We start from the raw sequence: 13,907 nt of genomic DNA on the forward strand, positions 1-13,907 counted from the left end.
GCGTGATGCGGGAGGAGGCAGGAGGACCGGTCTAGCCAAGGAGCCTGTTTTTGTTTCTTTCCAAAGAAGAGAGATGTGGCTTCAGGCCATCACCACCTCAACGCACAGATGCTTGAGTTGGCATCTTAGAGGAAGCCCCAGGGCATCGGTTAACAAGATGCCCCGAGGCATTGGTTAGCAACGGCTCTGGGCCCTGGCAGGGTCTCCCTTCTCCCCACTGCCCTGTGACATGTGGCTTCTCCACCGAACAAGACTGTTTGCCAGCCTGCCTGTTTGTTCCTGCATCAGACATTTCCCGAGCACCTACTAGGGCACCGGAGAGACAACCAGGGTGGGTGTAGCCTGGTGCCTGCCCTTTGGAAAGAAGGAGAAAGATCGAAATAGTGATAAGAAGGAAGCAGGAGGGTCTCGAGAGGACAGAGAGAGGAAGTGCTGTGGCAGTTCCAGGTGGGGAGATGTCACTTCCTGCTGGGGGATGGAGATGGGGACAGGATCTGAATTTTTACCCTTTGGACCACTTGTCGTCTCCTAGGCGACAGGTGGGATTTTTGTTCAAGCCGAGACATTTCCCGGGAGGAATTTGCCCCCTGCCTTTTGCAACCTCCTTTCTGGGTGTTTCGGGCCCTTGACGGTTGGGCTAGAAGGTGCTCATTTTCCAGGTGGCCTTTGGGATCGCACACTCGGGTTTGTTTTTCCTGTGCCCTTCACCGTTAACTAGGAAAAACAGTGGAAAGTGCAGCCGTCCTGTTAGCAAACGCAGTCACGTGGCCGCGGCTGCCTGTTTGCTCATCCCTTTTTTTCTCTCTTCTCCCTGTTGCTTGTCTCCGGCCTGTCTCCCACGGCTGTGCCAACAGGTCCTGGATGACCCCACTGAGGACCATCTGTACATGGGTAAGACTCGAGCCCTTGCCTTCTGTCACCCTCGCTCAGGCAGCTCCCGCCAAGGACAACTTCCCCTTTCCCGCTCCAGCTGGGCCCCGCAGTGAGCCCCGTAGAAGGCTGCACCCCTGATTTGAAACAGGAGGTAGAATGGAGTTCTTGCTAAGACTTTCTTCATCTCTCTCCATTCCTTTGCAAATATTTATCGAGCGCCTGCTATATGCTGGGCACTGCACTAGCCACTGATCAGTATGAAAGGCGAGGCCCTACCCTTGTGACGCTGACCTTCTAGTCAGGGAAGACAGGTCGTCGTCAACTAAATAAAACATAACTTCAGATAGGTGCTCTGAAGGTTAAGTAGGGTGACGTGGGAGAGTGAGATGGAGGGGATGCTTCAGATAGGAGGTGCCTGTTCAGCACTTGCATGTCAAGGACGTAGTGCCTCTTTCTAGGCAGAGGGAACAGCAGGTACAAAGGCCCTGAGGCCAGTGGGAGCTTAGTGTGTTTGAGAGAAATATGGCTGGGGCAGAGTAAACCAGAGAGAGGGGGGGGGTTGAGGATAGAGGGCCCAGGAGGCTAAGGTGGGGCATCTGGAGCCTGCGGGGACCATCGAAGGGTCTGGGCACTGCTCACAGAAATGGAAAAACTCAGGTGTGTCCTCAGAGATCTCATTTTTTAGAAATGGTGAGGACGTGGGGCAGCCCTCAGTCACTTCTCAGCATAAAGGCTGCTGAGGGCAGGCTAATTCAAAACTGGGCAGCAGGGTGTTGGGCCCAGGAATAGGTGATCGGCAGGTCACGTGTCTTGGTACTGTCTGGCCTGGGTGGGCATTCAGACGAGTCCGTGCATTTTGAGCAGGCCCAGATGACGGCCAGGAAGGGCATCAAAGAGATGATAGGGGTCGGCACGGCCAAGGCCAGCCTGGAATCAGGGCTCTCCCGGATGAGCATGGGGATGATCCTTTCTGCACAAGGAGTGATCGATCATAAAGTAATGAATATGATTTGAAAATAGAGCTCAGAGTTCGACTTCCCCTATTGCGGCTGCTATGGTTCCCTTTTGAGGATGCTGTTGTTGCTTTGGATGTTTTACTTTTTATTTCTCCTCCGGGTTTTTAGTATGAAAAATGTTAAGCCTACAGAAAAGTTGAAAGAATACTGTAATGGATACTTGTATACCTACTACCCAGATTCAACAGTATCTTTTCGTCATGTTTGCTTGATCCGTCTAGCCACCCATCCATGCATTTCTCTGTATTTTTTTGCTGAACTGTCCAAAAGTGAAGTAGCAGATGTCATCACCTCTGAAGAAGTCAATGCTAGTTCCTTAAGAGCATCTCGTATTCTAAGGGCAGTCCATGTTCAAATTTTAGAACTCTTAAACAACTTCCGTTACAGACAATTTAGAAGTTGTACAGTGAATAACATCAGATATGTTAACTCGAAACAATTACGGAGGAAATATTATAAAGATGTGAACATTACAGAATCGCAATATTTCCCAAATGTGGTACTATCACCACTTTAAATACATGAGACAATTTTAGGTGGCACACAGACAAACATTTAAAAAGAATTTTTAGATTTAATTTACTGTTGTATAAGAAAAACTATAACCAGCACAGTAAAAGCACAATTTCGTGGATATCATTACCTAAGATATCATTACCTAAGGCTAACAATTTTAAAACTGAGTCTATTTAAAGAGAAATATCAAATAATAGTTTACATGGTACATAGATACAGCCAGATTATGAACGCGGTAGGCAAATAAGTGAAGTTTGGGGAAATATAGCGGAAATCATAAAGTGTAAAAGGTAGTTTTTGGCCCAGAATGGCATCTTCAGGCTAATTCACTCACTCAGGGCCCCAGACCTGACATGGCTTTGGGCTGTTTCTGAGGAGGTGGTTTGTTCATTCAACAAACATTACAGTTCGTCAGGCCCTGTTCCAGGTTCCTTAGTGAACAAAACTCAAAAGGCCCTGCCCTTGGGGTATTTTATCGCTCTAGTGAGGACAGACAGACGCTCAGTCACTGAGCATTTTGTGTAGGCTTCGAAGGTGACAACACCGTGGAGAAAAGAAACCCAGCAGGGTCAGGGAGCCAGGAGTCCGGGATGGGGGACCGGGAAATAGAGCGGCTCCTCCGGATGCCTCACGGAGGTGACATTTGTGCAGGACAGTGGGGACCAGGTAACAAGGACATTTTACCGCCTCGTGAGACCTTGTCTTTCACTCTGAGCGAGAAGAGAGCCATTGCGGGGGCCGAGCAATGGGGTCCAGTGATATGTATCAAAAGAACACCGCCCAGATCCTTGGGAGGTCACCTGAGTTTGAACCTGGAGAGAGTTTTTCACTCCTCGAGGTGCCGCTGTGACAAGGAGCCATGCTGCCCTTTGGTATTTGATTCCAGAAGTTCTGGAAATCTTTCCGGGGTACATGCAAGGCCCACAGCAGGTATGGGTAAGGGGCCTGCAGCTGCAGATGTGACCCTCAGAGGGCCGAGAACGTGATCAGCATTTCTAGAGGTTAAAAAATGTCCCACCGGCCGCTCAGCCCCAAGCGTGATTAAGCCGTTAGTGACTGCAAACAGACCTGTTTCCGCAGGCCAGCTTCCCCCATGCCAGCGACTTGAGGGGACTCGGGGGCTCTGGTGGGTGGGAGGAAGGTGCAGAAATTCCTGAAGCTCTGGTGGGTGGGAGGAAGGCGCAGAAATTCCTGAAGTGCCTCTTGAAAGCTGACACTTACAGAACCCAGGCGGGTTAGGCCAGAGCGGAGCGACCAGCGAGCCTGTCTGTGGGAGCCTTTCAGTGCTGTGGCCCTTGATTTTGCCACAGCCTGAAGCCGCGGTGGATCCACCCTGCCTCCGGGTTTGCCGGGTGCTAGTTGATGAACCTGAGGACGTGGGGTGGGCCCGGGGGTGCCAAGTTCCTTTTCTGGTTAGAGCTGTTAAGCCTTCCTTTTGTCTGAGGAGCTGGCTCATTCCCCTTGGCTACCTCAGCCCTCGGGACCTTTGAGGAATCCTTTGCTTTCTTCCATACGCTCACTCTAGTTTGGGTCGATGATTCCGGAGCAACAAACAACTCCAAAGTCATTCTCTCCTGGATTTCGAAATCCACCATACCATTTTTTCACTTCTCACAATACAGCTTTACATTTGTACAAGCAGAACAAAATTAAAATAACTATGCCATATGACCCAGCAATTCCATTCCTAGGTCTGTACTCAAGAATCGAAAACAGACATCCATACAAATACTCGTGCATAAATGTTCACAGCAGCATCATTCACCATAGCCAAAAGGTGGAAACAACCCAAATGTCCATCAACTGATGATGGATAAACACAATGTGGTCTGTTCATGCAATGGAAGCTTATTCAGCCATAAAAAGGAAGGAGGTACTAATAAACACTACAACAAGGATGAACCTGGAAAACATTACACATTAAGTGAAAAAGCCATTCACAAACGGTCACATAATCATATGATTTCATGTATATGAAATGTCCGGAATAGGCAAATCCATAGAAACAGAAAGCAGAATAGCAGTTGCCAGGGCCTGAGGGGCAGGCTGGGGTCGGGGTGCAGGGGCTGGATAGGGAGTGACTACTAATGGCCACAGGATTTCACCTGGGGCGATGAAAATGTTCTGGAACTAGACAGAGGTGCTGGTTGTACAACATCTTGAATACTAAAAGCCACTGAATTATATGCTTTATAGTAGTGAAATTTTATATTATGAAAATTTCACCTCGATTTTTAAAATGCAAAAAAACAACAAACAAACAAACAAAAGAAACCACACTTACAAAAAAAACCCAAAACCTAACCACCAAAAAAACTGCATTCCCTCAACACGGTGTATCTAGTACTTGGTGAGGGCGCTGGTTCCCGTATCCACAGGGCTGGGAGGAAGCTGACACGTGCGAGGCATTTGCATGTCGTGTATGAACATGAGTCCAGTGAGCTCCGTGGAGGAGGAACGGGCGGAGTTGGCCTTCGAGGTGGGGAGGAAGTCCCTAGCCGCGCCGCTAGCTCCGAGCCTTGGTGTGGGCTGAGGGTCGGGGGAAAGGGCGCGAGGGCCAGCCGACCACAGGGCGTGGGGGAGTTGGAATCGTACTGTCCATCCGTTCTGGGTCCGTAGGCTGACACAGCCTGGCAGCTTGGAGAACTAGGTAGGAGTTGTTGAAAGCCGTTCATGCTGTTTCTTGAATCGAAACATTCCTAGGGTTCTGAAGACCCTTAGGGCTACTTCTTTGTGCCTAAGTAAATCGATATTTGGATTGTGTCCCCTTAGACCTGACGGTATAGCATCAGTTGTATCCCTGGAAACTGAGTTATGGGTGGAGAGGAACCCGTGAGCTGACCCCACCCGTTTCCAGTCTCCTCGCTTTGTTTCTTTGGGTCCCAGGAACATCAGAAATCTGACCCCTGGCCTCTTGACGGGAACTTACAGGAGCAGGGCTTTGAGTGGCTTTGGTTTGGTGGACTCTCCTCTCCAGTCCCAGTGTTAGTTTCTATGCTTCTTGGTGTTTCCGGAGGTGGTTGGGAGGTGGGGACGATGGGGAGGAAGGCGGAGTTCCCATTTCCCAATGTAATAATTCCCCCCTTCTCTTCTCTACAGTGTTTGAACTGGTCAACCAAGGGTGAGTGTCCCCACCTCCAGTGGGTGCGATGCCCGAAGCCTGTGAGAGAGGGCAGAGGCCGAGGTGTCTGGTTTGCTTCTCACACGTGTGTCGACCTTTCAGGCCTGTGATGGAAGTGCCCACCCTCAAACCGCTCTCCGAAGACCAGGCTCGATTCTACTTCCAGGATCTGATCAAAGGCATCGAATACTGTAAGCGGGGCCTGTGGGCGGCGTCCCTCCCAGGGGCGGTTAACATTCCCAGGTGGTGGGGAGAAAGTGGGAAGTTTCCTATTTCCCTCCTGGAGCACAAGGAGGTGGGTGGGAAACAGAACTGTCTGAGACGCAGGGTCACAGGCAGCTGCAGAGAACCCCTCCTGTGGCAGCCGAATCTCTTCTTCCTGTCGCACAGGAAAATGAAGAGCAGTGGTGATAATGACCATTTATCTGTGGGTACCAGGCACCGTCAGGGGCTCTGCTTGCATCATCCCTTACGCCCAACAATCCTGGGATTCCTTTTAACCTCCTGGAACCTTAGTTTCCTCGTCTGTAAAATGGTAAAGTGTCTCTCATCAGGGCTGAAATCAGCCAGCGCGCATCAGTGGTTCTGATTGACAGGTGTCTGTTCTGCTCCTGGTGATCAAACATTTCCGCTCTTATCCTGTCACATAGGATTGTTATGAGATTTAAATGGGGTAAATGGGAAGCACTCAATACAGGGAGCTGCTGCTTCTGTTGCCCATATCGTCATTTCCTGCATCCTCCTCCTCCTCTTCCTCGTCACCGCCACAAAAATGCAGTTGGGTCTTGCAGGCCATAGGCTTGTCCTCTCTCGTGGGCTGCCATCCAGGCAGGAACAGTTAGCCAAGTCCCCAGTCCTGCCCTGTGGTTCTCACTCCAGATCAGTCTGCTCCAGCCATTGTCGGTTTGGTGAGCAGGTCGAGCGTCGACATTAGCAAATGAAAATATGTTTGACGGTCACAGTCTTGAGGCTTCTAGCTGGGAGCCAAGCTCCACAAAAACTCCCCATGCTCTGTCACCAGCGACAGACCATAGCAGACAGTTCCTAATTGCCATTGGCAGTTGGTGTTTCACTCATTTTTGAGGATGGGGACATCCTTAAAGATACTTTTTTCCCCTTATCTTTTAGAGCCCTGGGTGTCCAGCAGGTCTGGGAGGGGGAGGATGGGAAGGGCCTGGGGCCGTGGGAGAGCAGGGGGTCCATGCCTGTGTCTCTGGCTGCCTGGGCCACGTGGAGCTTCTCACATGCTTTTCCTGCCCCCTCTCTCCCATCCGGTGTTTACCCCACCCCCAGTACACTACCAGAAGATCATCCACCGGGACATCAAACCTTCCAACCTGCTGGTTGGAGAAGACGGGCACATCAAGATCGCCGACTTCGGCGTGAGCAATGAGTTCAAGGGCAGCGATGCGCTCCTCTCCAACACCGTGGGCACGCCTGCCTTCATGGCGCCCGAGTCACTCTCAGAAACCCGGAAAATCTTCTCTGGGAAGGTAGGTTTGGACCTGCCTGAGATGCCGAGTACGTCTGTGTTAGGGTCCTCTCAGTTATAAGTGGCAAAACTCCAACTCAAGCTGGCTTAAAGAATGAATTCTTGTAGATGAGTGGAGTACATTTGGCTTCAGGCATGGCTAGATACAGAGGCTCAAATAGGATTACGTCTCTCCATCTCTTAGATCTTTCTTCCTGAATTAGTGTTCTTCCCAAGTGGGTTGGTCCTAGCAGCTTGGGGCTACATTCTATCAGTTGACCAACCTCAGTAGAAAGATCATTCATTTTCCCGAAGAGCTCCAGCAAAAATGCTGGGATTAGCTCTGATTAGCCCAGCATGGGTCATGTGCCCATCCTTGGACCAATTACAGTGGCTGGGGGAAGTGGTACTCTTATTGGTCAGTCCTGGGTCATGTGCCCATCCTTGAACCAATTAGGATGGCTGGGAGCGGTAGTACTCTTACTGGTCAGTTCTGGGTCATGTGCCCACCCAGAGGCTGGAAGCAGGGTCAGCCCCACCTCAATTTCATGGACTGAGAGTCAAGGAGAGGTGGTTCCCCAAAGGAAAGCTGGAGGCGTGAACGCTGGACATGCAAAAGCAGTAGACATCCTTCACTGCCCTTTGTCCCCTGACATGAAGCTCTTCTTTTTCTTACAGGCCTTGGACGTTTGGGCCATGGGTGTTACGCTGTACTGCTTTGTGTTTGGCCAGGTAACAGGGTGGGGGTGTCCTGCCTCCTGAGTGTGGCTGGGTGGCCCCCCGGGATTGATAGTTACCTTTGCAGGGAGGCAGTACTTATTCATGAAAATATATTTTATTTCCACAGTTAGATTTGAATATGAAAAAGGATGCCTTCTCAAATGTACATATCTATGTAAGACAGTCATATCTGTGAAAAAATGATCTGTTAAAATAGAAGGATTGGCAGCAGCTCTAGAGGTTGTAAATAGTCGATAGATTTAGAGCAAGGAAAACAAATGTGCCACCTCTCCTCACTCCTAAACCCAAGACAGAATAACTAATCAATAACTGCAGTCCTTCCACGTACTGCTGTGATGTCCTTCTCAACAGTGTTCCTAGAAGCTGTTGGAGGGATAGAATTGCGATGGAAGTTAAAATCCATTTGGGTTTATTGGTTTAGGGTGTGCTGTTTTTTTTTTGTTTGTTTGTTTGTTTTGCCATTCTTTTGTTGTTGTTTTTATATTATTGATAATTAGGGGCCTTCTGTTTTTAACTCTAGTAAAGTTCAGAATGATTATGTGAGCAATAAATGTGGATTTTTCCTTTTCATGAGCTTGTGCTTCTTTTGAGGAAAGCTTCAGAAATTGGTCCTGTGAGGGTATAAAGGAGAAATCTCCTCCTCCCAACATTTGATCGGGAAAATTTTCAATCAGATAGCAAAGTTGAAAGAATTGTGTAGTAAACACCCACACAGCTGCCACCTGGATTCTTCCAGAAACATTTTACTGTACTTACTTGCGATAATGTCTATCCATCCTCAATCTGTCTTATTTTTTTTTTTTTTACACAGAGTAACTTACTAACATCTCTATACTTCCTTCCAAATGCTTCAGGGTACGACCATTAGCTAGAGCTCACTATTTGTTTGCGGTTCTCTCTCTTTTTTTCCTTTTGTAGTAAAATTGACGTAGAATGAAATGTACAGATCTTAACTGTACTATTTAATGAGTTCTGTCAAATGGCTATACTTATGTAATCCCAAATCCTATTCAAGTTACTGCTTAGTGAAATAATTTTCCTTGGGTAGGCCCAGACCAGGTCACTTTCTGAGACTTTTTCTAACTTTCTAAGTACCCACGTAAAGATATCTTTTTCCTGTACAATGCCTGTGCTCCTGGATTTGTCACCCAGATTCTTCCTGACATTGATTTGTCACCAGAAAGTGATGCATGTACAGGCTGCAGAATCAGCCCAGTCTAGGCTTAAATCTTAGGTTTGCGCGTCCCAGAACACGTCACCTGCCTGAGCTTCTGGTTTTTTTCTTCTGTGCAATGAGAATAATACTTATTATTTCCTACGGCTTCTGAGAGGATCGATAGAAATAATTCAAGCACTCAGCAGGTATTTATTGAGCTCCTACTTTGTGTCAGGAAGCACTGAGGAGTCAGCAGTGAACAAGGCAGACAAAAATCCTGGCCCTCTTGGAGCTGACATTCCAGTGCAGGAGTTAAAACAGTAAACAAACGCATATGTAATACAAAGGTGCTATAATGAGAAGTCACGTGCCAACGGGGGTGGGTGGGGTGTGTCTGTTTCAGACAGGAGCTCAGGAAGGCCTCCCTGGGAAAGTGAGCTTCCCTCAGACATCTGAATGGTGCGAGAACACAAGCCGGGCAGGTAGTGGTGGAAAGAACATTCCAGGCAGAGGTACAGCCAACGAAATGTTGGTCCTGAGAAACCTTAGTACAGGGCCTGGCCCAGGCCAACCGCTCACAGATCTCAGCTGTTGCTGTGACATCTTTTGTATCGTTCTTGGTATTACCATTCACCTGACAGGTGGGTGTAGACGAGCATTTGCTTTTGTATAAACAGGTAAATTAAGTCACAGCTACAGAGGAAAGCTGCAGTGTGGTGGGAAGGGCTCTCACCTCGCTTAGAAGGACATTCCTGGTCCTTTCTAGAACTTAGGATGGAAACTGCTCCCTCCCTAGACCAGGCCACTGGGCCATTTATTTCTCTGTTGTAACCCATGTAGAACGACGCCAGCGCAGGGTGGCCTTTACAGGACAAGTGTGCCAGCCACTGACGGCCACTCTGATCTCTCTTCACAGTGCCCGTTCATGGACGAACGGATCATGTGTTTACACAGTAAGATCAAGAGTCAGGCCCTGGAATTTCCAGACCAGTGAGTATCGCCCAGCTCTCCTGAGGCACCTCTTTGCCTGAGCCCTTGGTGGTCCTTTGTGTCTGTCTCCCACCCCTGACGTGTCTCCCACCCCCAGGCCCGACATAGCCGAGGACTTGAAGGACCTGATCACCCGCATGTTGGACAAGAACCCCGAGTCGAGGATCGTGGTGCCGGAGATCAAGGTACCCAGGGGCCACTACTGCCTGTGGGACGTGTGCCGGGGGCTTGGCCTGCGTCCTCTGCTTGGAATTGTTCGGCTCAATCCTGCCTTGGCCAGACCCCCCGCCCCACAGTGCCACCTTCTCTTTGGCACAGCTGCTCTCCCATGCCCTGGGGCCTCTAGGCTGCTGGGAGCTGGTGGGGGTGGGGGGTGGGAGGAGGATTTGGGGCTTATGTTCATGTGATTGTGCAAGGGATCTTCTGCCAGCTGGGCAGCTAGTGCTCACTCCAATTGGCTTGGGCTGATGGCATCTACCCTCCCCGGACCAGACGAGATGGGGCTCTGTGTCCCATGCCCTGGCCCGGGCCCTTGTCTTGACGCCGCCCATCCCTTTGAGAAATTGCAGTGAGGATGGGAGGAAGTTAGGGAGCAGTGAGACCCAACCCCTACCCTGGCCTGCTGAATTTCACCCTGTTGCAGAAAGCAGGGTTAGGAGAGACCTTCATTCACTGCTAACACCCCAGTCAATGCCGCACACACATCTGGCCCTTTAAGAAACCTAGAGATTTGTTTTGAGACCTCCTACGCACCTAGCTAACTAGTATTGGAAGAGGGGGAAGCCCAAAAAGTTATAAATAAGGGCTTGGACCCCAGGGGTGGTTGGCGGGGGGGGGGCGGGCAGACCCCTGCCTGGATCCTCTCCTGGTCGTGTCCTTCACAAAGGTGGTATGTGGTCACTGTACCTCCCCGAGCCTCTGTTTGCCCTTCTGTGAAATGGAGAGGTTGCTGCCTGCTCTGAGCTGAGCCTCTCAGGCATTGGGGAGTGTGGTCAAGGAGTGATAGGTGCTCCCCTGGCAATCGTGCAAGACAGATGCCAACTTCCAGTCGCTTCTGCCAAGACCTGGGGCCAGAGAATCCGGTCCATGCACATCCCAGCCCTGTGGCTCCTTCCCATTCTCTGTCTCTCACCTTTTCCACGTTTCCTCCCATCCTGCTCACCCCCACCCTCCGCCTGGCTTGACAGCTCTCTCGCATGACTGACCTCAGGCCACTGCCTCTCCTGTCCCTGCATCCCTTCCCTGGCTCCGTTCTCCTGCCTCTGGGAGCCAGCTGCACCTGCCCCTCACCCCTCCTGTCATTCGTTGAAGCTGCACCCCTGGGTCACGAGGCACGGGGCGGAGCCGTTGCCATCGGAGGACGAGAACTGCACGCTGGTCGAGGTGACCGAAGAGGAGGTCGAGAATTCGGTCAAACACATTCCCAGCCTGGCGACCGTGGTAAGGCGGGACGAACCACTGACCAAGAGCAGGGACAGAGAGAGCCTGAGGCCGGCCCAGCGTGGATGGCCCAGGACACAGGCGGGCATCTGAGAAGCAGATGTCGGGCCTGAGAGTCAGTGGATGGCAGAGTCTGCCTCTGACCCGCAGCCGCCAGCCTCTGGGCCTTCGGCACACATAAGGCCAGCTGGCCCCTTCGTCTTCTAGCTTTAGTTCTATCTGCAGCCAGGTCCATCTTACAGCAGAGAGGGGTAGCCCCTCTCCGAGGATCCTCCCACCCCTTCTGGGGGTCTTTTCGGAGCATGTCGCGGGGAGCGGGAGGAGGAGGGCCCGGGTGGGTGCTGGGGATGGAGTGTAGCCGAGGTCTCTGAGACAGGTGTCCCCCCTGGCTGGATCTCCAGTTTCCGGAGCGGACAGCTTAGCTCATCGCACGTCTGCCGTGTGGGCAGCTGCAGAGCTAGGAGTAGGGGCTCCCACAGCACACGCCTCAGAGAGTTCTCGGCTCCGGAGGGTGGGAGTTGGCTCATGCGCCACCAGCCCCCTTTTATGGCCTCACGCTTGGGTCCTGACCCAGGTAGAAGGAGCCAGAATGTGGAGTCTTCAGGCTTAACCCCAGAGACTCTGGGAGTCACCCACTCGCCAAGCCTCTGCCCAGGAGAGTGTCGCTCCAGGAGGGAGCCCAGGATGCTCAGGGACCTGGGTCCAGGCAGCCGTCCTAGGGGCAGAATCCAGCTGGCCGCCCCCTGTGGCCACCTCCAGAGCCCCGGCCCCAGCACACAGGCAGGGCCCTGGGCTTTGGGAGGAGACTGGCGGGTCTGCAAAGACGCAGTGTCCGGCCTCAGCGACTGCCCCTTCAGGAGCCCAAATGCTGGCTGCTTCTCTCCTGGCTTCGCCCTTCTCCCGCCTGCTCCCCACACACTTTCTACTTCTTCCAAACCCTGAGCCCCTCGGCGGGGCATCCATTCACCTCCTCCTCCTCCCCTACCTGGGGCCTCTGCATGACCTTCACTGTTAAAAGCTCACCCACACCTACTCTTTCTCATCCACCCACTGCGCCCACGTCCTGCATCCCTAGTGCGGGGAGCAGCTGGCGTGCACCCACCATGGGTCATCCTGTTCCAGGCTCAGGATGTTCTTGGGAGAAGGCATCTGACCCTAGAGCTTTGAAATAGTCGTTGATTATTCAGGGGGGCACTTGAACACTGAGGGTTTCTCAGGCCTTGCTGGGAGCGGGTGTATCGTGATGAGTAAAACCAGCATGGCACCTGCCATCCTGGAGATGCAGATGTGGGGCAAACAGCCGACAAATAAATGTACAATGTAACTGAGGGTCTGCATGGCGTACTCCTGAGAGGGGCCGTGCCCCAGCTGATGGGTTGGAGAAGGTCTCCAGAAGCGGTGGATGTGTACTGAGAGGTGTAGGAAGCACCTGCAAGCTGTGAATCGGGAGCAGCACGGTCAGGGTTGGCTTAGAAAGATCCCAGGTGGAGAACGGACTGTGGTGGCCAGGGAGGAAGTGGGTGCTGTGGCAGCCATCTGCAAGTGGGGTGGCTGGAACAGGGAGGTCCAGGCCCCCTCCTGGCACCCAGTGTGTGCCAGGCATGGGGTTACAGAGATGAACAAGGTACAGTGCCAGCCCTCATGAGCCTCCCGGCCTCATAAGGAAGATGGACCTGGAAAGAATCACTCTCCTGTGTCATCACATGGTGACAGGGCCAGCATGGAGAGAAGCAGGAACAGCGCCTTCCATTGGGTTCCGAGGGCTGGGAAAAGGTTAGCTGGTGGACAAGGGCACAGGGAAGGGGCAGGTCTTGCCAGGAGGAGTGACACCTGCAAAGGCCAAGAGGACGGGCTGGTGTGTTCCAGGAACCACAGAGCGCGGGTCTTGGCAGGGGAGGGACGTGAGTGCCTCGCCAAGGGGGTCTGGCCTTCATTCTCTAAGCCGGCGATTTTCTTCTTTCTTTTTTATTGAGATAGAATGAACGTAACGTAAAATTAACCATTTTAAAGCAGACGATACAGTGGCATTTGTTACATGTACAATATTATGCAGTTATGACTCCCATAATTCTGAACCATCACCCCAAAACGAAACCCTGTGCCCACTAGCAGTCACTCCCTATGCTAGCCCCTGGCAACCACCGGTCTGTTTTCTGTCTCTACGGATTTGCCTATTCTGGACATTTTATGTAAAAAGAATCATGACGTGTGGCCTTTTATATCTGGCTTCTTTCATTTATTATAATGTTTTTGAGGTTCATCTACATTGTAGCATGTCATTCCTTTTTATAGCTGAATAATATTCCACTGTATGGCTAGACTACATTTTGTTGATCTGTTCTTCGGTTGAACATTTGGGTGTTTCTACCTTTCGGTAAAGCAGTGTTTTGTCTTTTTGTTTTTAAACACTTATTTATCTTCTTAGCAGTAAACCCTTAAAAAAACCAGAATCTCAATATATGAAAAAGCTTGAAGAGCCACCATGCTCTGCCTGAACAGGGGTGGGGGCCAGAGCCTTCTGGGGTGTTCAGGCCATTTCCTTGAGCATTCCTTTATGGGATGCAGCAGCCAGAAGCATCATCA

At 51.2% G+C, this 13,907-nt stretch overlaps 1 protein-coding gene across 1 annotated transcript in view; it reads left to right on the top strand.

Annotated features, from left to right (window-relative positions):
* The window catches only part of CAMKK2 (calcium/calmodulin dependent protein kinase kinase 2), a 44,021-nt gene that overhangs the window by 21,813 nt on the left and 8,301 nt on the right, over positions 1-13,907 (top strand). The window contains 8 exon segments of the mRNA XM_015587966.2: positions 855-891; positions 5,505-5,526; positions 5,629-5,717; positions 6,820-7,019; positions 7,676-7,729; positions 9,811-9,884; positions 9,982-10,069; positions 11,196-11,324. Of these exon segments, the coding sequence (XP_015443452.2) occupies positions 855-891; positions 5,505-5,526; positions 5,629-5,717; positions 6,820-7,019; positions 7,676-7,729; positions 9,811-9,884; positions 9,982-10,069; positions 11,196-11,324 (693 nt within the window).

The sequence above is a fragment of the Pteropus alecto genome, unplaced genomic scaffold (genome assembly GCF_000325575.1).
Source record: "Pteropus alecto unplaced genomic scaffold, ASM32557v1 scaffold213, whole genome shotgun sequence".
In the NCBI taxonomy this organism is placed as follows: Eukaryota; Metazoa; Chordata; class Mammalia; order Chiroptera; family Pteropodidae; genus Pteropus; species Pteropus alecto.